This window comes from Lampetra fluviatilis, chromosome 10 (assembly GCF_964198595.1).
Source record: "Lampetra fluviatilis chromosome 10, kcLamFluv1.1, whole genome shotgun sequence".
Taxonomy (NCBI): domain Eukaryota; kingdom Metazoa; phylum Chordata; class Hyperoartia; order Petromyzontiformes; family Petromyzontidae; genus Lampetra; species Lampetra fluviatilis.
Genome location: NC_136284.1, coordinates 6322215 through 6349984, shown reverse-complemented (window position 1 = coordinate 6349984; position 27770 = coordinate 6322215). Strand labels below are relative to the sequence as shown.

Below are 27770 nucleotides of genomic sequence, written 5' to 3'. Positions count from 1 at the left end.
GTTGTCACGTGGCTATCGGACATGGAGTCCTCGACAGAGAACTTACGAGTTGCTATTCGAAAGAAAACGGTCATTGCCGAAACTTAATTAGAACAAAAACTGAAAAATGTGCAAACAAGTATGGAAAGATACGTGTTTAGAATTACAGTAAATTGAACGACAGTAAAGTGAACACATGGGTTGGAGAGCATATACTCAGCTCATAATGCTGTCATCAAAACTATTCAGAAAAGTGAGTGGGCCAGGGCAGGACACGTCACGGCTCTAAGGGATGGTGGACGATGGTCCAAGAATAATATTGATAACGGAGAGGCAGCCAAGGAATGTCACGCGTCAAAGAGGACGTCTACAGATGAGATGGAGCGATTAGAAAATTTCGTGCGCAGGTGCTAAGTGTATTATTGCTAAGTGTATTATTGCAGCATTCATCCAGCAGAGGATTAACCGTGGCGGATGATGATGTCATGTTGATGATGACGACACAAAGCCATACTCATGAAGAATTCAGAAGTAGAAAAAAAACCCCACAAGCATGAATAACAACCCAAAAAAAAACAGCCAATGGGCTTGCGGGCCGTGGCTTCGAGCCAATCAGCGGCGAGAGGCGCGAGGGATTTGTAGGAGCGCGACTCGGAGCTCGCAGCAGAGACTCCGGGAGCTGCCCGCATCTCGAGGCGCGCCGCGCAATCCTCACACAGCCTGCGGCACCTCCCCCTCCTCCTCATCCTCCTCCTCCTCGTAGCGCAACTCACAGCGCTCCGTCCACACTCACTACTCGCAGTCACCACCTTGCTCCTCCTGCTCATCCTACCTCTCTTCATCGCTGCCCGCTGTAGAGGCTTCATCATCATCATCGCCCCGTGCACCACCACCACCACCCTCTCACGACCATCGCTGTGCCATTATCTGCTGCAGTCCATCGCTGTGCCCGCGTGCACCTGGTCAGCTGAGGACACAGTTGAGTGGGAGTGGAGCAGGAGAGGCTTCTTCGGCTCCTGCATCACGCAAGTCGGCTGGAGCCACACTGAGTTGCCACAATGAAGCAGGGGCTTGCAGCAGCAGCAGCAGCTGCAACCACCACAGCCGTCGCCAGCGGCAGCGTCTTGTTCCTGCTGCTACTGCTGCGACTCGGGACCCCGGTAAGCGCCGGGGCTGTTGTTGATCGTGGGTGCTGTGCTTCACGTTTCAAGTTTGTACGCGCATGTTTGACGATCGAACTCCGCGTAAGAAAGCGCGGCTTCGCCGTGCGTGTCGTTTCGTGGCCACATTACGCCACATACCCCAGGCATTCGTAATGATGATGGTAACGGGGCATTAAGTATGCGCGCATGCTTTGGATCGACGATGTTTGGGCTCTCGCTGGTCTGGCTGGGCCCTCGTGTGCAACGGGCACGTACAGCTCTTTTGTCAATCCACTGCTGGATGAGGGCCTCCCGCACGCTGTCTGTGGACGGCATACTTCACCACGCTGGTCAGTTGAGGGTCGGTGAAAGTAGACAAGCGGGTACTGTAGAGTACCGCACGACGCAACAGCACAGAAGTAGAACGCAACATTTGATTTGGCTGCACTGCCCTCTGCTGCCCACAGCGTAGCCACCCGCAAGCCTACGACCGCTTGTCCGCGTGCACGATTGGTCCCCCCCTCCAAGTTCTAGCCAGGCTCAACATCCCTGCTTAGCTTCTGACTTCTGACGAAATATGGTACATACATTCCGTGTGCTTTGGTCATCGGTTAGAGTGGGATTTTTTTTAAATGCAGGCTCGGTATCTCTGTCATCAGTGACTTCGCTTGCCACGGAATGTAAAGTTTCGTGGCATAATAATAGGGGCTTCGGTAATTGAAGCGCGCGGATTATGTCCGGGGATTTTTTTTTCTCTCCAGAAGAAGGAACTTTGTTGAACATTCTGCTCCTGGTTCTACTTCGCCCATTAAGTGTCCTGATGCGCGTGGCATTGCCCATCTGAACTTTGTTCACATCCCCATGATTCCATGAACGTACAAGGGAGTCGCAATCGTTGTTAAAATCAAATACCGCTTTTAGTTTATTTTTGAGTCCTACTGATTGCAATCCTCGTTCGTGTAATGTGGTTCACATGGCCATTGTACGGCGTCAACTGTTCCCTTTTCTCGTGATAAGTTATAGGTCTCTACACAGTATAATATAATAACATATAGTTAGCACACTGCGCTATGAAGGCACGTTTGATTCCACGGCTAACATTAGTGGCGAGTGACATCTGAACTTAGTCCATTTGGACCCCCCTTTCCCGTTTCCCAAACCGCACCGACGTCTTTGAAAAAAATTCTACGCGCGAAACGGCCTTCATCTAGCAGTGGAGTGACAAAGGATTGAACACATGATATATCCATATCGGCGACGGGAGCGTGCACAACAGACAGGAGGGCCTCCGTGAATGCCATAGACCACCAACACCACACTTATTGTTGCGTCGGCTGCCCACACGGTCATGGTCAGAAACGTCGCTTTGAAATAACAAAAAATCTACGAGTCAAGCGCTACATTTCGAAAGTGTCCATTGTTTGGACGTTAGCTTCATAGATAATAGAAACTCATATACTGAACGTCCTTTGTAATTGTTAAATTGTAGTACAGCACGTTGAGGCTGTCCTTTTTGGCCACTTCCGAAAATTACATTATCAGCCATGATCTATCCACTGCTCTATGTAAACCTTTGCGTGCAGTAATTCAATCAATTTACAGTACCTGGTGGGTGGAAAGTGATACATAAACTGCTCGTGGCCCTCCCCTAGGTCGACTCAGCATTAAATTAGTACTTGGTGCAGTGCACGGCACCCTCCTTCCTCGTGCACCGTTGCTGGCTTTCATAACCCCAACGGTTCGTGTAAGGCACACTTGGGATCTTTGTCTTCTGTGTTCGCGTGTGTGTGTGTGTGTACGACTGTGTTTGCGTGTGTGTGTGTGTACGACTGTGTTCGCGTGTGTGTGTACGACTGTGTTTGCGTGTGTGTGTACGACTGTGTTTGGCTTGGGAATTCGTGGTTAGTGCAGGGCCCTTTAGATTGAAGGGCGAAAAGGCTCTGTTGGGGGTAGGGAGTTTGGGATGATGGGAGAGTGGGGTAAGAGCTGTGGGTGTAACTTTGTCGGTGCAATATAGAAAGAAAAAAAGCCCCAGCACTGGGCTGTAATTATCAGGGTGACTGTTTGGCCCAGAGCGCATGAAAGGGCCACCGAAACGTCTCTGTGGCCAAGCGTCATCTCGGCGGATGTCGAAAATAATCAAAAGTGTCTGTCCGGGAACCCCATTTCGCTCAGCAGCCGATGTGACCACGGGCCTTTTGAAATGCGCATACCGGCCAAATCAAAGCCACAGTCCCCGCGGCGACTCGAGCAAAGTGCCAACCCTCCTCCCCCCTCTTCCAACTCCGTGTTGCACCGCTCCGCACCCGCTCCCTCCACCCCTCCCCAGCGCCTCCCGACCCCCACACCTCTCACCCCCCCCCCTGCGTCGGCCCTGTGCTTTGGAGTCCCCGACCACACAGCAGCGTGAGCTGGAGCTGGACGATGGGTGTCTGTCTGCCTGTCTGGGCCGAGTCTCCCAAGGCGCGAAGGCATTTAACGCGCTGTCGCCACTTCCATCCTGCTTCCTGCCACATGTGGCAGAGGTGTCCCTCCTCCTCATTCTCATTCTTCCTCATCCCAGCGATGTTTGTGTTTTTTATTGACCCCTTCTCTCTTCCTGCCTGGGTTGTGTCCGTTTTTTTTGTTTTTTCCCGAGTTTGGCTGCCACGTTCGAGACAAACCGAAATCTTCACCCCGTTGGCGGTGACGCTGAAAATGCTGAAACAGATAACAAAACAATAGTTTGCTAAGCCGCGCCATTTCGTGTTTTTGACCTCAGACCACCCCGTAGGGACTATAATTCTCATAATTTACACCCCTTTGTCAATCCGCTGCTGGATGAAGGCCTCCCCGAGCCGTGTCTATGCCCATGGGAAGATGTTTGTTTGCCTTGACTGCATCACCGCTGGTCAATGCGGCTTGGTAACCGGGAAGGGAGGCAGGGCAGATGTGGATTTAACTCTCAGCTCGATAAAGTCGTGAACTCTATATACTGTATACCGTATACGTATAGAGTAACGCCATGTTTATCCATATAATTCACTTATTTGAAGTAAGGAGTGTTGGCCTCCGTGTGGGAGGAAAAATAGAGTAAAAATAGAATAACCCGGAAAAAACCCATCACGGATATGAGGGGATAACACTCAAAGGTCCACACAGATGGGATGACGAACCCGTACTGCCATATCGTGTCTATCTGCCACACCAGCGGGATTTGGGAGTTTCACAAATCAGTACGTGATCCATCAACCCTTGTCTCCTCAGGTACCGATAAAAAGCTACCAACCACCACTGTCGTACCGCTATTCTCACTCTCCGTACGAAGGCGCTCCAGCACACACGTCGATGTATAAGATCTAGATCCGTGCTGTGCTCTTTCTCGCACAACCAAGGAAGGGAGCGACTCCGATAGGGACGCTCATCGCAGAGATGGAGCGTTGAAATCGGCTCGTGTGCACGGAGCGCTGTAGGTGGATTATTAACATCGGCTTGGTGAGGCCTCCTCGAGCCAGCAGTGGACTGACCATGGCTGATGATGATGTCGAAGAACCCTTTTGACTGATAAGTCGTTTGAGTGATACGGTGGAGACGAAGTTGACCGTGACTTGCGCAGTCGCCCACCACCACCACCACCACCCCGTCCGAGACTCGGCAAACCGCACGGCAAAGAGCCGCAGGGCACATTGGCCCGCTTTGTGTTCAACCATCGGTGGTGACTTTAACGAGCTTTCGGGCTCGCCTTTAAAAGGTGGGGGGTGGGGGGGGTTAGGAACATTTTAATTCAGCTAAACGCATGCCAGGGGTGTCTGCACGGACGGGGGAGGGGAGGGGGGGTTGAAGCTACACGAGAGCTCCTTCTTGTGCAGTCGTTAAGTTTAATGAGCGCGCCGCGTCTCGCTGCGGCGGCGGCAGTGGCATGCGGCTCTTTCGGAGCGCAGCTCATTCCGCGAGAACTCCCGGAGCAGACGGAGAGGAGGGAGGCAGCCGCCGGTCCCAGCGTGGTCGGTCGGCGGAGGCCGAGAGAGCAGCCCGCGCCACTCACGCTCACGCGTCCTCACCACACCTCCACCCCAGTCCCCTCTGCTACGGTCCCTGACCCTATGCGGACCCCAGCACTGGACCCCACCCCCGCGCCCCCTGTAGACTCGCAACATTTAGCCATTATCTGGACCCCAAGCACACGGCCCATAACGTGGTCCCTTTCCTTGCCCCGAAGCCTGAACAATAATCTGACCCTTATGCAAGCTGCTGACCGAACCCGTAATGAAAAACACGAGTTTAAAAAAAAAACCTGTTCTAACCTCCAACCTTACCTATAACCAGACCTTACGTATTCACTGATTCTAACCCATGATTTGACTCCTAACATGACCACTAATCTGACCCCAACCACACCGATATCATAACCCATTTCCTAGACCCCTATCCTCACCCATATCGAGACTACACCTCTGAACAAGACCCATACCTAGACCAATGATCTGACCCTTATAATTTGACTTATAACCAGACCTTTTCCAGACCCTTATCCTTACCCGCAGACTGACCACTATACAAACCTTTACCTGACCCCTAACTAGACCCCTCTCCAGAACCCTATTCTGACCCTAACCACACCCACAGAGACCTTGAATTAAACTATTTAACAGTGAATGCAGCACTGTATCATATTTCTCGTAATTACTAGTACAGTATTAGGAAATACGAACAATAATTACTGAGGTTTTTTTTTTTGCAACTGGCAACTCACCTCGAATCTGACCCACAGAGATTGGACCCTTCACGCTGCACTCCACAAACTCCATCCCTTTCACTTTATGCTCTGACTTTTGGCAGATACGACGCAACAGACGAGACAGCGATTATCTTGTAGATTCACACCCATGGGCGGGCTCCATCTCCTGGGTTGTCCCTCGTGAGTTAAAACATTTGTTCATGAGAAAAAAAAGACAGTCATACTGTGCCTCCCATATGGCTTGATACAGACGTAAGTGCTGTGACATTTGAAGCTAACTGAGCTTCAAATATATGTTTTACTGTGCAGGACATGCTGCCTAGGTACACACTGTATCTGATAGATATGAACTATGTGTTTTTTTTAATTCACCTTTCTTAAAACGTGGCCATATGCATCGTATGCAACATTCAATACAGTCACTCCTCATGCATTAAGCATATCATAAGGTCAAGCAGATGTGTCTCCAGAAAAAAACACTTCTGCTGGTCTCAACGGGCTCTTGCCTGGTTATAAAGGCCATCTGTTTATCTATATGAAGGCTAATTAAATGAACAGATTTTATTCAGAAAAGCCTAGTGGATAAAACACAATTAATTTACCCACAATGCTCCACACCAGGTGGAGTAGTGGCTTAGCGGTTAGCACACTTCACAAAAAAAACTATTCATTTGAATTAAGTTCCTGGCCACGGCTAATGCCAGTGGTGAGTGATATTTAAACTGGTCCAGGGACTGATCGGCGTGGTGAAGTATGGTCAAACAGCCTCTCATAACCGCCATGGCGTGGGAAGGCCTTCACCCACCAGTGGATTGACAAAGGGCTGTCAATCATAATCATAATTATCATTTGAAATCGTTATTGCAATGTTGCACAACAGTACATTGACGGGCTACTATTATCACACATGTGTCGGGCTGATGCAATCTGTTTAATTGCTGCGTCTCATTCTCAAAGCGTTCTTGTTGTTATTTCATCCGCGCCTCGCACGATGCGCGCCAGGCGCGCGGGTCTTGTCAATGCCCCCTTGTGCTCTGGCGTTGTCACTCAGTCGACGGGGTGATGGGGTGGGGGGCCTCGTCTTGCGAGCGGGGGCAGGACGCGTTGCCGCCTGCATCGAGATGCGTTTATTTGCTCCTCCGTGCCAGCACAATGGACTTCTATTGCCCGTGCTGTGCGGGGAGGGCTCTTTAAAATTCACGAGCGGACCAGGCTGTGTAAACGCTGTAACCCCCCCCGCCCCCCCCCGCTCGCTTCTCGCTCTACGTGGCAGTCGGGGGTGGGGGTTGGGAGAGGGACACGCTGAAATGATGGACGCGTCCTCAAGTGTGTGACGAGTGACCATTGTGCGTGAAGTCTGTGTGGGGTTTCCAGGTGCTTCTGCTATCGCACAGGGGGATGAGATTACAAATGGAGCTCAACCGTAACAGACATTTCACAAGCAACGAGCAACATTTCACCGTCACGGGCCCTTCCAGCACTAGATTAAATTTGGGTTGTAAAAGTGTCTCTACGCTTGACGTTGCTCCGTGTCTCCATGTGCTTCTTCGTCTGAGCATTGCCGCATGTCCCCTACTGGTCTACGAGGCTCAGCGTGACTCTGCGTCTTCACATCTCCGAGTCCCAGCTTCGTTATGTGTCTCCAGGCGTCTCCGAGTCTCAGCAGCGACTTTGTGCCTCCGGGTGTCTCTTTCTGTAAGCGTGGCTCCGTGTCTCTGATCGAGTGCCGGCACAACTCCGTGGACTCCGCATCTCCACGTCCTCCGTGACCCAACCTGGCGCCGCGTCTCAAAAACCTCAGCGCCCGTCTCTGTGTGTCCCGCGACAGGTGATCGGGGCGCCCACGTGCCCTAGCAATGAGTTCACGGGCGACGGCCGCTGCTGCCAGGAGTGCGGGCCAGGCTGGGGCATGGCCGAGAGGTGCCGTGGACGCAACAACACGCAGTGCGAGCCCTGCCACGACAGTGAGTGACTGCACGCGGCACAGAGGATGCGGGAGATGCACACACACGTGCACCACACACCGGGCAACTCTGCAATTCTCTGAATGCGTCATAAGGTCGCACTCAATACACGCAAAGTGCTTGCCACAAATGAACCACAATACCTTGCCGATCTCGTCAAGGAGCATAAACTATCACGCAAACTCCGGTCATCCTCGCAGCGACAGCTTTTGGCGAGCCATCGAACAAAGATGGTCAAAGTATCGCGCGCTTTCAGATGCGCTTTTGCGCCTGACTGAAATGCTCTTCCTTCTGATATTAAGAAGCCACTGCACTTTTAAATATAGATTGCAAATATTTAGAATTGCTTTTTATGTTTAGTTGTTGTCCTTCCCCCGCACCTGCGATGAGCATGGTTTACTACGTGCGGTGTGAAAGAAGTTCAACATACATACAGATGTACAGAGTGATCCAAAAGATAGTTGACTGAGATGGACACGCACGAGCATTGAGTGATGATTGCCCTTCCTTTCTCCCTCGTTCATCGTGGCCTTAGCGCTACAGATGGAGGTAAATGTCGCACAATTGCTCATTCGATCGGGAAGGCACTTTGACTCTTAATACAAACTGTGCAGGTGGTTTAGAGACCTTATACGCAAATTAGAGACATCGCATTGACCGGCAAGTTGGCCTGTGGAGGATTTGTCGCTAGACGAGATGATTACCGATGGTGGAGACAGTGAGAGGTGCGATCGCTTGGGAAAGCCTTCATCCAAGAGCGGATAGATCAATGCCAATGATGATGGATTTGCTTGTGTTTATGGCAATGGGGTAAACAAAACTGTACAAACGAGAAATAATAAAAACGAGATGAATGCTGACCATGTCTTAAATCGAATAGCGGCCATGAATCACAACAATTCCCTGAATTGGCACGTCACGGTCTGGGTTAGTCCTTCCAGCTGTGAACTAGATCATTGCTACTGATGATGATGGTTTTGATGATCATGAGGATAATGAGGTTTAAACCATCGCGAGATGTTAACTACCTCGCTTGGTATACAGGAGGTCGTGGGTTCGATCCCAAACCTGACACCTGTATACTTGGAGTTTGCATGTTATGCCCGTGGTCGCGTTGATCTTTTTTCTAGGTCCTCTGGTTTTCCCCTCCACATGTATAATCGCCATGCATTCAGAGTATTTGCCTGCTATAAATTACCACGTGATGATAAGCCACTTCGTTGAGCCATCATTTGTGGCCAGGTTGCTTGTGAAAAAGAGCTGTATGGGACTTACCTGGCGTAATAAAAATAGTTTAGTTTTTTATTTTCTCCCCAACGCATGAGGGTGAGGGCTCTCCAGTTTCACCACGTATACACAGATGAGTTTTTATGTACAAGCAATGAACCTAACAATCAAACAACGGCCAGCCGACATAAAACACCAGTCGCAACTACATAGCTCACTGGACCTCACCTGCAAAAATAAAATAAAAAGTTTTCTTCTTAGTCTGACCTAGCAACTATCCAACCATCGCTGCTGCCACCGCCTCCGCCCTTGCCCGTGCAGGCCTGACCTTCTCGTCGTCGTGGAGCCACACGGAGCGCTGCCTGCCGTGCCGCGTGTGCCCCGGGGGCACGCGCGTGCGTTCGCCCTGCACGGAGGCCGACGACACGGTGTGCGAGTGCGACGACGGGCTGTACGCGCGCGACACCGACGGCGCGTGCGTGCCCTGCCGCCTGTGCCCACCGGGTACGGGCGTCGTGTCGCAGTGCTCGCCGGACGGCGACGCCACCTGCGAGCTTTGCCCGCCGGGGTTCTACTCGGAGTGGAGCAGCAACGCCGAGCCGTGCATGCCGTGCGCCAGCTGCTCTGACGACCAGGTGGAGCTCAAGGAGTGCACGCCGAGCGCCGACACCATCTGCTTCGGTGAGTCCTCTCCTCTGCACGGCCCCCATCCACCCTCGTGCTGTCGACCCTACCCGTCCCGTGCCGTCAGCGTTGGTAAGTCGTCGAGATTGTCTCTAGGTCTAGCGACCTTTTGGGGTTCTTATTCAAGAGGTTCGCTTATTCGTTTTTTCGATCAATCGCTATGTGAATGTAGTGTTCTCTAGACCCAGCGGGCTGCTGCCAGAGCCTTTGCTTAACATCGCACATTAACGCATTATTTACACCTTTAAAAATAAATGAATCCACCTTTATGTAACGCGACGTTGGCGCCCCTGCACACTTTTCCCACCTATGTGTGTGTCCATGCGGGTATGGAACAAACACATTAAACGGCGAGCTCCAGAGAATCAACTAGGTACGTACAAAAGGGCCATTGTCTATTTATACACAAAGGGTGGGCTTTCCTTTCTTGTTTTGCTTTAACCACTCAGACCAGTAGAAACCACAACCTGGAACAGTTGCTTTGCAGCTAACAAGGATTTAATAATAACCACCTCCTTACGGAGCTGTGCAGACGACGGTTATGGTCTATTTCACTGCGTGTGGCGTGCTCGCTCAGTGTGTTTGCTGCAGAATCATCTGGGCATGGCATGAAAATAGACTCTTTGAGAGACTGGCTTCGTCTGCCCGTGCGTGTGCGGGCGCGCGTGCGCGTGTGTCTTTGAAGTCAGTCAATTGTCTTAAATAAACGGTTTCTATACCTATGACCAATTCACCTTGAAAACACCAGATCTTATTGGATCTCGGAAGCTAAGCAGCATTGAGCCGGGGTCAATATTTGGATTGGTGACTGCTTGAGGATAACAGATGTTGTAGGCTTTGGCTGCGAGGCAGCAGCACACCAATGGATGGATTCCCTGCAGAGTTTAAAATGTTACCTTCTTGTTTGTGTGCTTCTCCGGGGACTCTGGCCTTCTCCCCCATGAATGGAAATGGACAAACATTGCAATCTAGCGGTACCCTCCTGACAATGCATCTTGTGACCCAGTGAGGCTTTCTTGGGTAAATAAAAGGGATGTAATGTTACTTGTGCACATTACGATTTTTAAAATTTTCATATCAATACGTTTATTTAAATAATGCTTGTCTATATTGTTTCTTTAAAAAGCTTCACAACCGATGTATAATTTAGGCATTTAAAAGACAACTAATTAATCGCTCAAGGCATCTCAACAGCGCTGAACATAAAATAAAACGTACAAAACTGAGAATTTATAAAGATCCGTACACACACGAATATGACTAAGGATCCCACACTTGGTCTAACAAAGAAACATATCCCTCACATAGCCTTAACAGACTGGGGAAAGTGTAATTAGCGAGCACCTATGACGGCCGGCATGACACGCAAGGGGATAGGTCGCCAGCACTATCCCCGGCTGCCTTTGTCTCCTAAGTGGCGATGTTTACACATCGCACCAGGTACTCATTTAAGGCTGAGTCAACCTAGGGCAGGCCCATGACTATATCCGATCACCGTAACTGGTGTTGCCCATGAGCAGGAATCGAACTCGGGTCACCAGGTTCGTAGCACAGCGTGCGAACCACTACACTACCGCTCCCCCAGCACACACTCACACACATGCACACACATGCTTCAAGATCATTCACTTAGCACCGACGCATAATGTTACCGACCTCGAGGTCCCTACTGAAAACGAAGCCCACATGACCCAGGTTAGTAATGCCCTCTGCTCTATGACCACTTGTTCTCCTTAACCCCCGTGACCTTAGGAAGCGACCTTTCTGTGTCCGCCGCCCTGCGCACTTCACGCGAGACCCGAATACTCGGAGTGCCGCCCAATCTCCTCCCCTCACCAGCCGCGAAAGAACAAAGTGGCCCTGAAAAAGTGGCTCTAAATGTACCTCCACTCTGCTTCTACGCTTCTCTTATTCATTAAGCATTCAAAAGGCCACTTCATGAATGTTTTAAAGTGCAAAATACGTGTAACATTCATCCACGTCGTGAAGGTGTGACATTTAAACGCACGCTTTGTAAGGATTTTAGCCTGCACTTGTGGCACACAGCTCCGCAACACTGCACGGTGTCCGCAGCATGGTCATGAATACGGTATTGACTTGTGCGGCGCGGGGGAGACGGGCGATCCCGTGGACGCAGGGCGAGGCGTGGGCCCCGCTGTCCGTCCCAGCTGCCACCCTCCCGCCGGCGCCTTTATTCCCCGGCGCGATCGGGTTTCGCTGGTGCCCAGGGACTCGTGTGATCAGGTGCTGGCGGCCGTAATGCCTTTTGTCAATCCGTCCCGGCAGCCCGACCTGACACTGTGTGCTGGCTCCTAATTGAAGCGAACTGTCGGAAGGGGGGGGGTGGGGGATGACCCCCTTTTAAAAATTACAGAAGGACAGAGGACGAAAGCTACCCCCCCATTTTTTTCCAGCCTCAAAAAAAGAAGTGTCTATTGATCTTTCTTTGCCGGAGCGCCGCAGTCCGGCGGGCTCATCTTGGATTCAATAATGCATGGAGCATTAGTAATCAGGGATAGCCGGTTACGTTGGTCCTTGTTGTTGTTGTTTGTGAATGGAAACGATGGGCAAGATGAATACCGAAGGGAGCACAAGTGCATCAAAAGTGATGAGCTAAAATGTCTCTCTACTTACTTATTCATACATGTGAGGGCAGTCAAAAAGCTTCCCAGAAAGTCACGTCGACAAAATGATTTCAAATTTCATATATACGTGAAATAAAATGACAAATGTCACGTGAAGATTAACACATCGACAATGTTTACCGTGTTATATAATATCAGAGGCATGCCTAAGAATGGGAAGAAAAAAAACATTCAAACGCTGAAGTATGCATTAAAAAAAACATATCGTTGGCAGGATGCTCTACCATGGCGCGTGCTTTTGGGCAGGAACATTCAACGCTTGGCATCACCACGACGTTGCACTGCAATACCCCACGTGCAGAGAAGACATTACGGATTAAGTGACGGTCACCATACCGGCAAATGTTAAACAAAACACATATGATATCGTTGACCAAATTGCCCTGATTATGCCCTGATATCAGAAGCTAAACAGGCTTGAGCTTTGTGTGACCACCACCACCACGGCTTGTCAGGTGTCGTGGGCGTGGGGCTGCGTTTGCCCAGGGCACGGGAGTGCAGAGTTTATCCGTTTTCTTCACTTCCCAACCGCATGAAGCCAAAACACTCATTCAAGGGAGCTGGTGAAACATCAGCAATGCAGGACGCTCTTGAAAAAAAGTCTTGAGACTCCCCGGCGAAGCTCTCCTGGGTAAACAGTTTGCATTGTTATGGAATGGTGTGAGATGTTTCCGTAATTTTCTAGACCACAGGTTTAGGAAAACGTACTTTTTTAAACAGAAACATCTATCGTATATTCGTGTTAACCATTGAATGGGTTAGAGATCACTGGTGTCACTCAGCGGAGAGACCCTGTAGCCGAGGGGGAGGTTATAGAAAGTACATATCTGATGGGAATTCGAACCTGCATCCTTGATGCGTTAGAAATAAGCCAGCTTTGGTCCAATCCACTCGGCTAGAATGTTTCCGCACAGAAGGTTCTGTTTTCATTTTGATGGGAAAACACACACACACACATGCATGGCAACACACACACACACGCATGGCAACACACACACACATGCATGGCAACACACACACACACGCATGAGAACACACACACACATGCATGGCAACACACACACACACGCATGAGAACACACACACACACACATGCATGGGAACACACACACACACATGCATGGGAACACACACACACACATGCATGGGAACACACACACACACACATGGGAACACACACACACACATGCATGGGAACACACACACATGCATGGGAACACACACACACACGCATGGGAACACACACACACACACATGGGAACACACACACACACATGCATGGGAACACACACACACACACACATGGGAACACACACACACACACATGCATGGGAACACACACACGCATGGGAACACACACACACACACATGGGAACACACACACACACATGCATGGGAACACACACACACACACATGGGAACACACACACACACATGCATGGGAACACACACACACACGCATGGGAACGCACACACACATGCATGGGAACACACACACACACATGCATGGGAACACACACACACATGCATGGGAACACACACACATGCATGGGAACACACACACACACACACGCATGGGAACGCACACACACATGCATGGGAACACACACACACACATGCATGGGAACACACACATGCATGGGAACACACACATGCATGGGAACACACACATGCATGGGAACACACACATGCATGGGAACACACACATGGGAACACACACACACATGCATGGGAACACACACACATGCATGGGAACACACACACACATGCATGGGAACACACACACACACATGCATGGGAACACGCACACACACACACATGCATGGGAACACACACACACACGCATGGGAACGCACACACATGCATGGGAACACGCACACACACACACATGCATGGGAACACACACACACGCATGGGAACTTACACACACACATGCATGGGAACACACACTTGCATGAAGGCCAGCACGGCACACGAGGGGGTGGGGTGGCCAGGAGCACGGCCGGCCGATTTTGTCTCCCGAGTGCTGATGTTTACACACCGCACCAGGTACTCATTGAAGGCTGAGTCGACCTAGGGGACACCCAGGACTGATTCAGATATTTGCCACTGTTATTGGTCGTGAGCGGGAATCGAACTCGGATCAGTGCCTGGTTCGTAGCACAGTGCACTAACCACTGCGCCACCACTCCTCACACACACACAGGAACATACGCACGCACACACCCACATGCCAGCATAACTGGGTTAGTGTGTCTTATCAGAGCCGAGCAGTGTGACAGGCCCAGTCGCCCTTAATTCAATTAGCGCTCACACCACCACCGCCGTGGCCAATTCGCTCAAATCTGCTCTGCAGCAGCAGCAGGAGCAGCAGGAGCACGACTTGCCCAGCCGTGGCCAGATTTGGTTTAGGAAACACAAGTGATCGAGAGCACCCCTGTATGAGGGCCAAACGCAAGTTTGGCTTACACGTGATATGCACACTCGAGCAAATCTGCATCAGAGTTCGACTTAAAATACCGGCGAGAGTTGCTCAGCATCCGCTCGGTGAAGACCGATGAGTGCGCTGCGGCGCAAGGCAACGTGCGCTCAATTTTCACCCAAGGCTTCGCCACCACGAGAGCCCCCCGCGAACTTGCGTTGGATGGGGGGGGGACGTTGGTACTCCCTTCGCTCTTTTGTCAAGGCAAGATGAGGCGGGCGGGGAGAGCACCGGAGTGGCTCGATGCGGATGTGCTCTCTCTAAACGTAGAGCCGAGCTTGCGGAGCAGACATCGAAGTCTGCCTGATCTACTCCCACCCACGACGCGCAGACCCTACCCCAATCACGAGCGCGCTCATGCACGCTCGTTCGCCCCTTTGTCCACGTGCACACACGACTCTCACACTTGCGCAGCCTGAATAAGTGCATGTGCACTTACACGCACCAACACACACTCATATACATGCACACACCCGCGCACACTCGCACGCACATAAAGGCACCGGGGTTGGCCTGCCGTGGCACGTCTCACCCCATTGTGGACGTCCCTCCCCGGGTCCCCGGCCGGCAGGAGACGTGGGGTCGGGGAGAGGGGCAGAGCTCCCGTGAGGAACGTGCCTGGGCCCGTTGTCCCGGCAATGCCATTAGATCGGTCACGGTGAGTTTGGCTGCAGCGTGGGTGTCCAGCCGTCCTCGGTGGGAAAATGTGTTCCAAGGGAGCGACTCCTCTACATGTATACGTGAAACACGCGGATACATTCGAGTTAAATTTTATATATGTATAAAAAATCACAGACATCCATTAAAATTGCCTCACGACTCTGCACGTGGAGCTCCAGACCGGGCGAGCACGCAGCTGGCATGGATTTGCGGGGAAGATAATTCCGTCGATCGACTCTAAAACATAAAAACGTGCAGCCTGAGACATTTAGTCGGACTCGAGTGAACCACATTCTTCACATTCTGGGGACGGCGACAGGGACCCACTGTGAGATGACTGGTCCGGTGAGGGGGGGGGTCTTGCCCTCGGGGTGATCGTAGTTGGGAGCGGCGAGTCGCACGCCGCCGTTTCCAACGTGCCGGAGGTGGGCAACTGATTCTCTCTTTCTCATCCCCGGGGGCCCTTTGGGCCTTCGAGCGACAGTGGGACCATGCCCACCATCAGCCTCTGGTGGCGAAGTGCTCAGTGCATTGTTCTCATTATTGACCAAAATGTTCCTGTCAATGACTAATCCTAACGCAGGTTTGACATCTATCACTGGACGTCTTTTCAAGCAACCATAAGTCGCGCATTCGCACCGGCGACATCGCTTTCCATTGCCCTTTCAAAACGTACCCAGGGGCTTTTGCTCATTTATTTTCGGTGCCCTCTCGCGATTATCCTTTTTTTTTTGGTAGCGGCGATGTTGCGCCGACGATCCGCCAGCATTCATGGAGAAAAAAAAATCATAGCTTCGTTTGCAACTGAAACATAAAGCTCCGGCGAAACATCGGAGTGAATGCTCGCCAGTTTATATTGCGTGCGCGAGTTCCTTTTTTGCTGGGAACACTGCCTTACGCGCAGCGGTTGGAGGGAGAAAATGACGGAGGGGGAGGCATGGCAGGGCCACGGCACTGGGTGCCGCGTTTCATTACGGGATTACTCCACACGGGCCGTCAAAGGATTTAGTGCGACGCCCATTGTCCCCGGCCCCTACACGCCGGCAGTGAATGGAGCGCTCAATAAGTTCTCAAGCGCTTCATGTAAACAAATGGCGTAATAGAGGCTGATTACCATGAAAATGGGGGCCTCTGACGGCAGTTATTAATGCATCCGCCGATAATGCTGCCCTTGCAGCTCTTATTAAGTCTGGCCTGCCGCAGAGAGCTGCCCCTGAAAGTGTTTCGTTCCCACACCCCGAGGTGACACCGGACCCTTGCGCCGTTCCCTCGTGGCACAACTGGTGGCTGAGACCTTTGTGTCTGCGCGAGTCACACGCAGATGTCTTGTGGAGAGCGTGGCCACCGCAACAGATGCACACCGAGAGTTCTTGCATTCCTAATGTGCGTGCGTGCGCATGCGTGAGTGAGCGTGTGCGTGCGTGCGTTCAAAACTGTGCGAGCTGAAGCTGCCCGGCTTTCGGAGTAGAATATTAAAAGTGAGCATGCCCTCGCGGCGTGCCGCTTAACAGCATAGCAACCCCCAAACACAAACACGTGCTTCAGCAATTTGTCGAGAACAACAGCACTTTGCCATGATTGCTACATTACGTCCGCAGTTGCCGTTTTGTGCTCCTTCTAAAATATGTTACGCCCATTGCACGCATTTGAAAGTTTAATGTTAAGCTTGTGTAATGATGTTGTTGTATACAGAGTGCAAAAATGTTCTTTTCAAAATATGAAAATGCACGATTCTTCGCCGTTATATTACACCAAGCTCACAACCTGAGTATTATTCCTGGCCATGGTTAACACAAGTGACGAGCCTCATCTGAACCGGTCCTGGGTACTCTTTTCCTGAACTGGTACTTACCAACGTGGTGAATGATGATCAAACAACCCCAGTGTACAACACGACATGGGAAGGCCTTCGTTCAGCAGTGGATCGCTACACGTTCATATATTACAACACGTAATTTTAATGCATATGATTACAACATCATTCACTACCTTGCACTTGAATATATGTCTAGCATTGCACAAATACATATTGAAACTTCTGGTCACCCTCACTATAGAGCCCATTGTTGTGGCTTTACAATGTGCGCTATATTTTTTTATTTAAACGTTAATTAATCGGTTTCGGAAAAAGAAAAACATCGCATTACATCAATTAAAAGCGATCCCATGACATTCATTCACCCCACTCGCGGCGAATGTGTCCCCGCTCCCCAGACAAGAACCCCGGCATTCCGGACCTGCTGCCGAAAGGTCGCGGCACGATGTCCCCCCGCGGGCCCGAGCCGGACGAGCTCGACCTCCCCGAGTGGGATGTTGATGGCGGCGGCGGCGGCGGCGCTGGGACGGCGTGGGCCGCGGGGCCCCCCCCGGGGCCGCGCGTGAGGGAGACGGAGCGCGAGGAGGAAGGGGGCCTCTTCGGCGTGGCCAACAGCACGCACGGCACACCGGCCAGCAGCCAGGAACCACTGGGCGGGCAGTCCCGCGACATCATCCCCGTCTACTGCTCCATCATGGCGGCGGTTGTCGTGGGGCTGGTTGCCTACGTCATCTTCAAGCGGTGAGGGCAGCCGGTGTTGCCAGCTGAGCGATTTTGTCCCCAGATTGAGCAACTTTTTGGGTATTTTCCCACCCTCGCAATTGATTTTTGCCAGTGACCAGCGGCAGATCGAGCGACTTCCTGGGATATGATGCGGATTTAGGAGCAGTTTCCAAGTATTTATTCATGACACTGTATAGTTGACCATGTGAGTAACACTTGGAAAAATGTCAATTGATATTTAAAAAAAAATTTCAAGGATTGTTTATAAACTTTCCCCTTGAGGAGTCGGTAGCGTTGTCTAAACTCCCACTTTGTGCAAAAAAAGTGCTGTGAAGTGCATCCTATCTGATAAGATGTGCAGATCCTATAATTCACGTTCATCCATGCAAGATTTGACTTTATTCCTGTGCAGTAAAGCATTGATAAACACAGATAATATGATTAATTTTCACCACTCCTATTATCTGCACAAATACTCGAATGAAAGGGTTATTTTAATGCTTCAGGGAAGAAACTTCCAGTTGACTCATCAACAACAGATAAGTGCTGATAATGCAAATCATTTTCTCGCAGATAAGAAGCATTTCCATGGCTCAATTCGATGGGAGCAGGGGATGGTTTAGGAGCATAATTTGTTAGGAATATGGATAAGATGGATTTCATTGTCATTTAAATGCATAAACATCATCACTGGGGAAACAAAGGTGACCGAGCGTGGCTCTCCCCCCCCCCCCACTCCTTTATGTGCCATGCCAGCTTCAACGGGTGCTCGCTGATTGCACTGAGAGTTTACGAATTTAACTGGTGGATCCGTCTCGTTGTCTTGGTGCCTGCGTGTGGGCGTGCGTGCGTGTGTGCGCGAAGGTGGCACAGCTGTAAGAATGTTCAAGGCAGCAAGGCGCGCGGCGAGTACAGCGCGGCCGCCGACGGCGAGAAGCAGCACCAGGACAGCGGCGTGTTCGTGGACACGCACGGCGCGCAGCCGCCCCCCGCCTCCGGTACTCGAGCCACACGGAGATCACACAACCACGTGGCGGGTCACGCTGCACCACTCGCACCGCTCGCACCGCTCGAGCCCATGCCAACAATCATTTCCCCCCTTCTTTGTAGCGTGATCCCTGGGCCGCTGCGACCCATGGTCCAAACTTGCACTTGCTCCGCCTGCGCAGAAATATCCGTACATTTTAGCAACACAAATTCCGATGCAGCACCTTGGCTTCCGTCTGCTGCTCCTGGCTGGCTGGCTGTGAACCACAACCCCACACAGCAACTGCCACAGCTGCAGTCGCTCGCCGCAATGAAACAATGAGCTGACGCCACTGCTCATGGCTTCTACAGGTGGCGGCGGCGGCGGCGATGGCGGCGGCGGCGGCGGAGAGAGAGGGCGCGCGGGCGAGGCCGGCAAGTGGAGCTATGCGGCGCTGCCGGCGTGCACGCGCGACGAGGTGGAGGAGCTGCTTTCTGCCGACGAGGAGGGTGGCGGCGGCGGCTGGCGGGAGTTGGCGGCGGCGCTCGGCTACGACGCCGACGAGACGGAGGCACTGGCCGGGGAGGAGCGGCCCGCGCGAGCCCTCCTGGCGGCATGGGCGGCGCTCCCGGGCTCCACGCAGGACACGCTCGTCGACGCGCTGGGCCGGCTGCAGCGCGGGGACGTCATCGCCCGCTTGCGCCAGGAGACCACGGCGATGTCCGTGGTGTGAGCGGCGTCCGGGAGCGGTGTTTCAGCTCGTGATTAGCGTGAGCCCACGGTTGTATTTTACAGACCACGTTAAAAGGGAGGAGAGGAAGGTGATTTTTTTAAAAATTACGTTTCTAAATAACGTTGTAATGTTGTTTTCTTTATTTTTATTTTATTTTTCAGGCCAAGCTTGGCTGACTAGATGAAATAATTTGGAGGCCCCTGTCCAATCTTCCCACCTCTTCGAAGCCGAGTGGCTGGGCCCCTTATGCCCATAGGACCTGGTTCATTGGCACCACCAGCACACTTAATAGATATGCCCCTGCACTGAAAGCAAAAACCCGCAGTTAGTGTTTTTGTTCATCATGCTGGCAGGACAGCAAAGATGACGTTTCTAATTACAGAAGTGCATGGACCTTGATTTATCACATGGGAAGTACACTCAGCTTTGCAAGTCAGCAGCCAGCAAGAGAATATTTGCCATGCGGTTTGGCTCAAGTCAATATGTATCCTACTTGTGAGTATTTAGCCTACTCACAATTTTCTGGAGGGAAAAAAAATTTGATAAAATAAATGACACATGCAATTTCTCGCCACCCCACGCCCACTAATTAGGCAGTGGTACATGTGGTTGTTTGGTGACAAATTTTCTACAGTTGCCGCAACACCGTCACATTGGCAGGAATCATTAGTGGCAGAGCTCCCGTCACCATGAAGGATGATCGTGTTGCTTTTCTCTGCCGGGTCTTGGATTTAGCGGAAAGTGTTGATCTCTCCAATCGCCAGTCCTCCACAACAGGACTCACACCTCTCCTTTCCTCAATCAGAGTGCAAGCAGGGGAGAGGCGGCCTCAATCGACTGTTAGAATTGATGAACGCCTTCTTTAATAGGGGTGGCTTGAGACTCCCTCCATACACGGCACATTAATGTTAGATTATGCGCACATGTTTGCCTCTCGTGATAATGTGTGCTTTTAATAGTTTTTTTTTAATCCTGCCGTGGCGTCTGTCTAATGCAACGGGACTGCACTGCGCATGACAGCGGACTTGAGACACATGTTGGGCCCGACTGGAATGCTACGCAACGCCGCTGCCCTGCACTGGATGTCACCACCAACGAATCGTTTCACGAAACATTCCTCGCAAAGTTAAGAGGAACCAGGCTGCCTTGGCCTCGTCTGAATGCAGCTGCAGGATGGGATTTTTTTCGTGCACATCAAACGATGGCCATTCACGGCGGCGCTGTGGAAGCACGCATCTGAACGGAGTTTGAAAGCGAGGCATGTGAGAGATTACGCGCAGATCTGCCATAGAGGTCCACACTATATTAACGGTAATATTCTAAAATGAGTAACAGTAACTGAGAAGGCAAATACTGTAGTTTAGAAAACTTTCACATTTTTCTGTCCGTTGTCCAGCTCCATGTGTCACCCCCTGCTTCTGCCCCCCCCCATCCCCTCGCGTTAAATCGTTGCGTTATCTGATTCGCACTGTGCTACAGACTGCGCGCAGTCGCCTAGCGCGCGGGGCAGGCTGCTCGGTGGGGTCCCGTGTGTTTGTGCATTCCGTGGGCAGCACGCGGCGGTGACGCGCACATTAACGGTCCTTACTTTCACCCGGTTGAAAAAAGACCAATTACTCCCAGGCATGAGCCCACGAAGCACAACTTATTTATTATTTTCAAACGAGGACTGCAGTTGCTTTGAAAAGTAATGCACTGGTCGGCGTTTACCGAGTACAGGTTGTGCACTATTTGCCACGCCTACATTTTAGGTTCTGAACTGGATTTGAAAATGGGGGGGTTTGTCCGTCATTGTGACGCCTCTGTGTGATATTTCCATTGACGCGACCCTGCATGAACTGAAATGCGTTCTTTCAAATGCTCGCAGGAATTTGAGCTGCCATGGGTTTTGCACTCTCGTGAGGCAGTGCCCCAAATGAAATTGCAGAAATTTGTATTCCTCATTGGTTTTTGCTATTAATCAAATCTTCCCCTCGCCCCCCAATCATTGATGTTATTATGTTTAATTCATTGTTGCTATATGCATTTAGAACACATTGAACATTAAATTGATCGGTTAATATCTCGATTATCGAGTTCATTTATCGATTTATTGAAAGAGAAAACAATTTGCCTGGCATTTACATAAATAGCTATACAATTTCCGCATGCGTGGCTCAAAACATGTCTTGGCATAAGATTCGATGGAATTGATGATGCCGTCGATGCGATCATCGTTTTCCCGCTCACCCATCATTCCTGCCAGTGCACTCTGGGCGTGCAGAGCGGCGAGTTTCCAGCAGTTTTAAATGCAGGCCAGCTGCCCCACCTCACGATGTAATCAACAACAGATCCATTTAATCTTAAACAATCGATTTTTCTAAATAACCCATGAATTATTTCAGCACTGTAACGGATGCCACTCTGGTGATCTATGAGGCAATATCCAGTAAACAACAAAGGAGTGCATGCTTATTCATATTCTTAGGTTTTTTCGGTAAAGTCACGTAGGTAAAAAATTAAAATTAAAATTAATAAAAGTAAAATAAAAGAAAAATAAAATAAAAATCACGACGTTTTATTTTACTTTTATTAATTTAAAATTTTTACCTGCGAGACTTTACCGAAAAAACCTAAGAATATGAATCCTTGCAGTCACGAAAACTTCAAATCTAGAATGAGTGCATGCTTCTTTCTAGCAAAGCGTGGGTGTGTATTTAATGCGTGGATTGTGTCTCCGGCTCACGCAGCCTTGGTGTCACACAAACTTTCATACTGTCTCACAAAGTACTGAATAATTAAACTCCGCAGCAGTGGCAGCAGCAATAGTCGCTGAGAGCACAATCGTTAGAGGTCAACCATTGCCGTGGCAAGCATACGTCAGATAAACTCCAGTGGTCACGATGATGATGATGATCACCATCATCAACATCATCACGTCAGATTAACTTCAGTGGTCACGATGATGATGATGATCACCATCCTCAACATCATCACGTCAGATGAACTCCAGTGGTCACGATGATGATGATGATGATGATCACCATCATCAACATCATCACGTCAGATTAACTTCAGTGGTCACGATGATGATGATGATCACCATCATCAACATCATCACGTCAGATGAACTCCAGTGGTCACGATGATGATGATCACCATCATCAACATCATCACGTCAGATTAACTTCAGTGGTCACCATGATGATGATGATCACCATCATCAACATCATCACGTCATATTAACTTCAGTGGTTAAAAAATAATGTTAACCATAATCCGTGAACTTGCCCAGCCTGACGATCAACTTGCTGTCTCATATGAAGTGCAGCGTTGTATATAATCTGTACACTGTATATAACCCCCCCCCCATTACCTTTTAGAAGGGAGGTGGCTAAATCTGTTGTTGTTGTTGTTGTTGTTTGGAACGCCAGACGCAAATGTGTAAACAAGTACTCCCACTGCTTTGTATTATTATTATTGTTATCTCATTGTATTTCATACATAACATTTACAACAGGAGGAAATGTACCAGATGCTTAACGAGCCGTGCTCTTCCTTTGACATTGTACTGTGTCTGAAAGTCGCCGCATTTTTACCCCTGTACTGACCAGCAAAATGTAAATAAAAGTCGCTTAAGTGATCGCAAACGGCTCGTGAAATAGCTGCATCAACGCCAAAGTGGTTCGGCTGTTTAAAATAAAAAGGAATGGCTCTGGTGCCAGCGCCGCAGCGTTTCAAAGTGTCGTGGGGAGCGTCCCGCTAATCCAGCTCGCATCTAAAAGGTCAGGACTCTGCTTTAAAAAAAAAATTGTTAAGGACACAATGAAAGAGAATTCCGAATAGTTAACACAATCACACAAAGGGAGGCGGAGTGAATATGCCTTTTGTGTTTACTTTTTTAAGTTTCCTTAAAATTGTGAGGATAAAAAGGGGACTCGCATTCTGTCCCAGGCTACAAACTCACAGTCGAAAAAAGTCCTTTGAACAAAATGTGCATTTTTTATTTGTGTACGGTCAGCGTAAACTGTTCTTTATTTGTGTGTTGGGATGCACGCAAAAACTGAAACAGACACGGGGTACTGTTTTATAAGAAATATGAAGAAAAATAGTTTTTTTTTTAAAGTTTGCCAGATAAGGCTTTAATATAACGCTCAATGGATTTTTATTAGAGGGTCCCACATGTTGCAGAGACGGAAGGATTTTCCCCGGATCGACGTGCACGGTCCTTGAGGGCCACGTGTGTGCCATGTGCAGGGTCGTCCGATGAGATATGCACGACAACGTTTGGTTATTATTGTTGTTTTCAGTGATTTTGCAACTGATAATCATTATCTACGGTTAGCTTGGTTGTCTACGTGCGGTGCGAAGTTTCAACATACATACATAACATCGCTTTCCGTTCCTGAAGTAGCTCCAGCACGCAAAGCGAAACGTCGGACAACACCAACGCGGTTCGACCCGAAAACGGGACAGGAGAGACTTGCAGCGCAAATTGTGCGAAAACCTTTGCAGGAGAAGCATGGCACTAATTTACAAACTCACACGGTGTTAAATATATTGTCTGCCGGTGGTGATTCCTAGCTGCAGTTTAGAGAGGTATCTCGTGATGTTTTGAAATTTCAGGGGATGCGTGCAGCTTGTTAAATTGAATAATTGAAAGGCAATTTGGCAGTGGCTGCGAATGAGATTCCATCAGACGTGGGCAGATGTAATCGATGCACTTCCCTTGCGGCAGGAGAACCAGTTTGTGCCCCCGGAGGCAACCGCTGCGTTATTGCAAACGACTTTGCACATTCCAGTTATATCAATTAATCACCTGCAAATTTCACTTTAAATGGGGGTAAAAAAACAAAACATTGAGATTGAGTCTCGTCGCCTCTGAAAGCCACCCAAATCTTTTGTTGACCTCTCTGCGAGCCGAAGACCGTAAGCAACATTTTTTTAGAAGGTTCCATTACAGGCAGGAAACACACACGCGCCGTGATTTCAAGAGTAAAAGATGCATCACTGAGGGTGGGATTCACGTGACACCCGGAGATTTGATCCCAGGTAAGATGAGCTTCTTGGGCCTAACCATCACTTCTCTTTGTTGGAGAAGAAATGTTGTTTTCGGTCATGACCTTGTGTGTGTGTGTGCCTGTCTGCCTATCAGTATTGTGCGGAGCGGTAGTGTAGCGGTTAGCGCGCTGCGCTATGAACCCGGCGACCCGGGTTCGATTCCCGGCGACCCGGGTTCGATTCCCGCTCACGGCCAACACTGGTGACGATTATCTGAACCGGTCCTGGGCCTCCCCTAGGTCGACTCGGCCTCAAATGAGTACCTGGTGCGGTGTGTAAACATCGCCACTGGGGAGACAAAGGCGGGTTGGGCGTGGTGCTGGCCACCCCACCCCCTCGTGTACCGTGCCAGCCTTCATAGGTGCTCGCTAACAGCACTTGCCCCTACAGTCTGTTAAGGCTATACGGGGGGTCTTTGTCATCCTTTTTTTTATAACTTCCCAAGTGAAAACAAGGTCTTTCTGGGACATGGAACGTCCTGGGGTTTGTAATAATACACCACACCGTTGATAGTTTGCATAGTCTCGTTAACATTGTGTTCTCCCCCCTTCCAGGTATTGTGAGAGATAGTCTTCTTCCCAGGACAGGTCCTGATATTTTTGTTTTACCTCCGTGGTGTCAGCCCGAGCGAGTATGCGCACGTGTGTGTGTGTGCGCGCACGTGTGTGTGTGTGCGCGCACGTGTGTGTGTGTGCGCGCACGTGTGTGTGTGTGCGCGCACGTGTGTGTGTGTGCGCGCACGTGTGTGTGTGTGCGCGCACGTGTGTGTGTGTGCGCGCACGTGTGTGTGTGTGCGCGCACGTGTGTGTGTGTGCGCGCACGTGTGTGTGTGTGTGTGCGCGCGAGTGAGTATACGCGTGCCACATGCGCTCTAGGTCAGTGATCAGTGGCACGTCCAAGCGATAGTTGCGTTTGCCACGCGTTACAACGGTTCACGGCTTTAATCCAGCGGGCCGCCCTGATTAATAATGCGAGGGTATTAATCGTAAAGAAATAAGCGCCGTCTTATTCGTGGTGGACGCAATTCGCAAGAGTGGCCCATTGCCGGCGTCAAGGTCCAAATGTGCCCAATTTTACAAATTATACAAATGACACCGCAACTCACTTAATTCCACTGTACATACGATCATTGCCTGCCTACTGCGAAAAATTAGCAGCACCCTCCTGAAAAAGAGACACGAAGCTCAGTGAGGCTTTCGTGGATAAACGAGCATAATATAAATAGATTATAAATCGGATGCCCTGTAGAATATGGGTGTAAAATATTAATTGATCAATATCACATTTTGAACCTCACAATACGTACATCGAATCACGTGCGTAAAAATTTTTGTTTATGTTATGTCGATTAACTATATGCCACTGATATTTGTAGGGCAGCTTGTACGCACAGGCCATCGAATGAAGGCGACTAAAGAGGCGATTGAGATGAGGTTGGATGAGTTGCTTTGAAAAAACTGAACATAATAATGAAACTCAAAATAACAGGGTGGCTGAAGATATATTTTGTTTTAATCCTGCGTATGTTTTGACATACGGATCAGAAACATGGACATTGACAAAAAGAAACTGAAACAAACGATAAAATTCGCAGAGGAAAGCATCGAGGGACGTTTGCTTTGAATTGCACCGAGAGACAGAAAAGGGATACGTGGATCAGAGAATAATGGAATCGCAGCCAAAGGATGGAACATTCCTGAGATGTCCACCACAGATATGGAGTGATGAAATCAAAGCGTGTGTGGAAACTTGATAGATTGGTGGGCCATGCATGAGTGGCGGCAGTTACTTGGGGCGGGGGGACTTTTATCCAATGATGGATTGACCATGGATGATGATGATGATTAAATACAACTGCACAAACCAAACATCATTTGTTTTGCTCAAATACAAAGGACACCAAAAAAGAATCGATATTCGAATCAAATCGCAGCTCTGAATTTCAACGATGTGTGTAATCGGTGGGAGGGAATCATTACATCCCCGACTACAGCCTGCATAAAAGCAGCCCGGCTTCTCCATATCTCGTGGTGTGGGATTAATTAGATCATGACTGGATCTCGGCGCATGCCAGCTCAGAGTAACGCTCTCTTTAGCTCGCCACGAAAACGTTGGCAGTACTCGGAAGGCTTTACCCGTAAATCCAGAGTTCCGTGTGTCGTGATGCCTGGAAGTCATTACAATGAACTGGGATGTTTTGACGTTGTCAGCCTACCGTTATAAACTATACGACAACGGATTACAGATATGAGCGATTAATACACATTCTAAGCTCATTAATTGACCTAACGTGTAATATTTCAATCAAAGCACCCTATTTAGAAATTTGTAAAAAAAAATATCCTTTATATTATATTTCACACGTACCTTTTAGGTTAAGATGTTATGTAACATCTAACTATACCTATTGTGTTAGTGCAAAAGAGTGTTAATAATACAACTTTTTAATTTTACCAGGCAAAGCCCACTGCGCTCTACAGCTCTTTTACAAAAGCGACCTGACCACACATTGCAGCCCAACGAAGTGGATTATCACGTGGAAATGTATCAACCAAATACTTTAAACGCATGTTTCTAAATATGGAGGGGAAACCGGAGGACGCGGAGAAAAATCCACGCGACCACGATGAGAGACATGCAAACTCGTCAGGGTGGGGATCGAACCCACGACCTCCTGTATACCAGGCGAGGTAGTGAACATATCGCCACCGTGGCGCCAACAATAATGAAGGAATTCATAAAACACGTTGACACATACTTAATTTAACAATGACATACTCACTTAATGTTGTGCGTACATAAAATCGTTTTTCATTTTTCCCACCAAACTTTAATTTCAAGCTTCCTTCAGACGAACCCCCCCTTATTCCCTCCACTCCAAGAACCCAATCAACCCACGAACCACGCTTGCCCACCACCAAACTGCTCAAGCGAATGCACTTTTGGGGGCTGTGTGGCGGCGGTGTTGTTTTCTTGAAGACGACAACGGGA

General features: G+C 49.7%; 1 protein-coding gene across 1 annotated transcript; it reads left to right on the top strand.

The window, feature by feature from the left end:
- The first annotated feature begins 618 nt into the window (after positions 1-618).
- LOC144934490 (tumor necrosis factor receptor superfamily member 16-like) lies at positions 619-20030 on the top strand. The gene is made up of 6 exons (XM_078860305.1): positions 619-1139; positions 7667-7802; positions 9351-9710; positions 17715-18057; positions 18904-19037; positions 19378-20030. Exons 1-6 carry the CDS (start codon positions 1038-1040, stop codon positions 19737-19739), a joined length of 1437 nt encoding a protein of 478 aa, XP_078716431.1. The 5' UTR covers positions 619-1037; the 3' UTR covers positions 19740-20030.
- Positions 20031-27770: the final 7740 nt, after the last annotated feature.

Excerpts from the sequence above, each read along its gene's own strand:
- LOC144934490 (XM_078860305.1), top strand. The coding sequence starts at position 1,038 with ATGAAGCAGGGGCTTGCAGCAGCAGCAGCAGCTGCAACCACCACAGCC. Across the intron at positions 7,803-9,350 it reads GTGCGAGCCCTGCCACGACA|GCCTGACCTTCTCGTCGTCG; the intron begins GTGAGTGACTGC and ends TTGCCCGTGCAG. Across the intron at positions 18,058-18,903 it reads GCCTACGTCATCTTCAAGCG|GTGGCACAGCTGTAAGAATG; the intron begins GTGAGGGCAGCC and ends GTGTGCGCGAAG.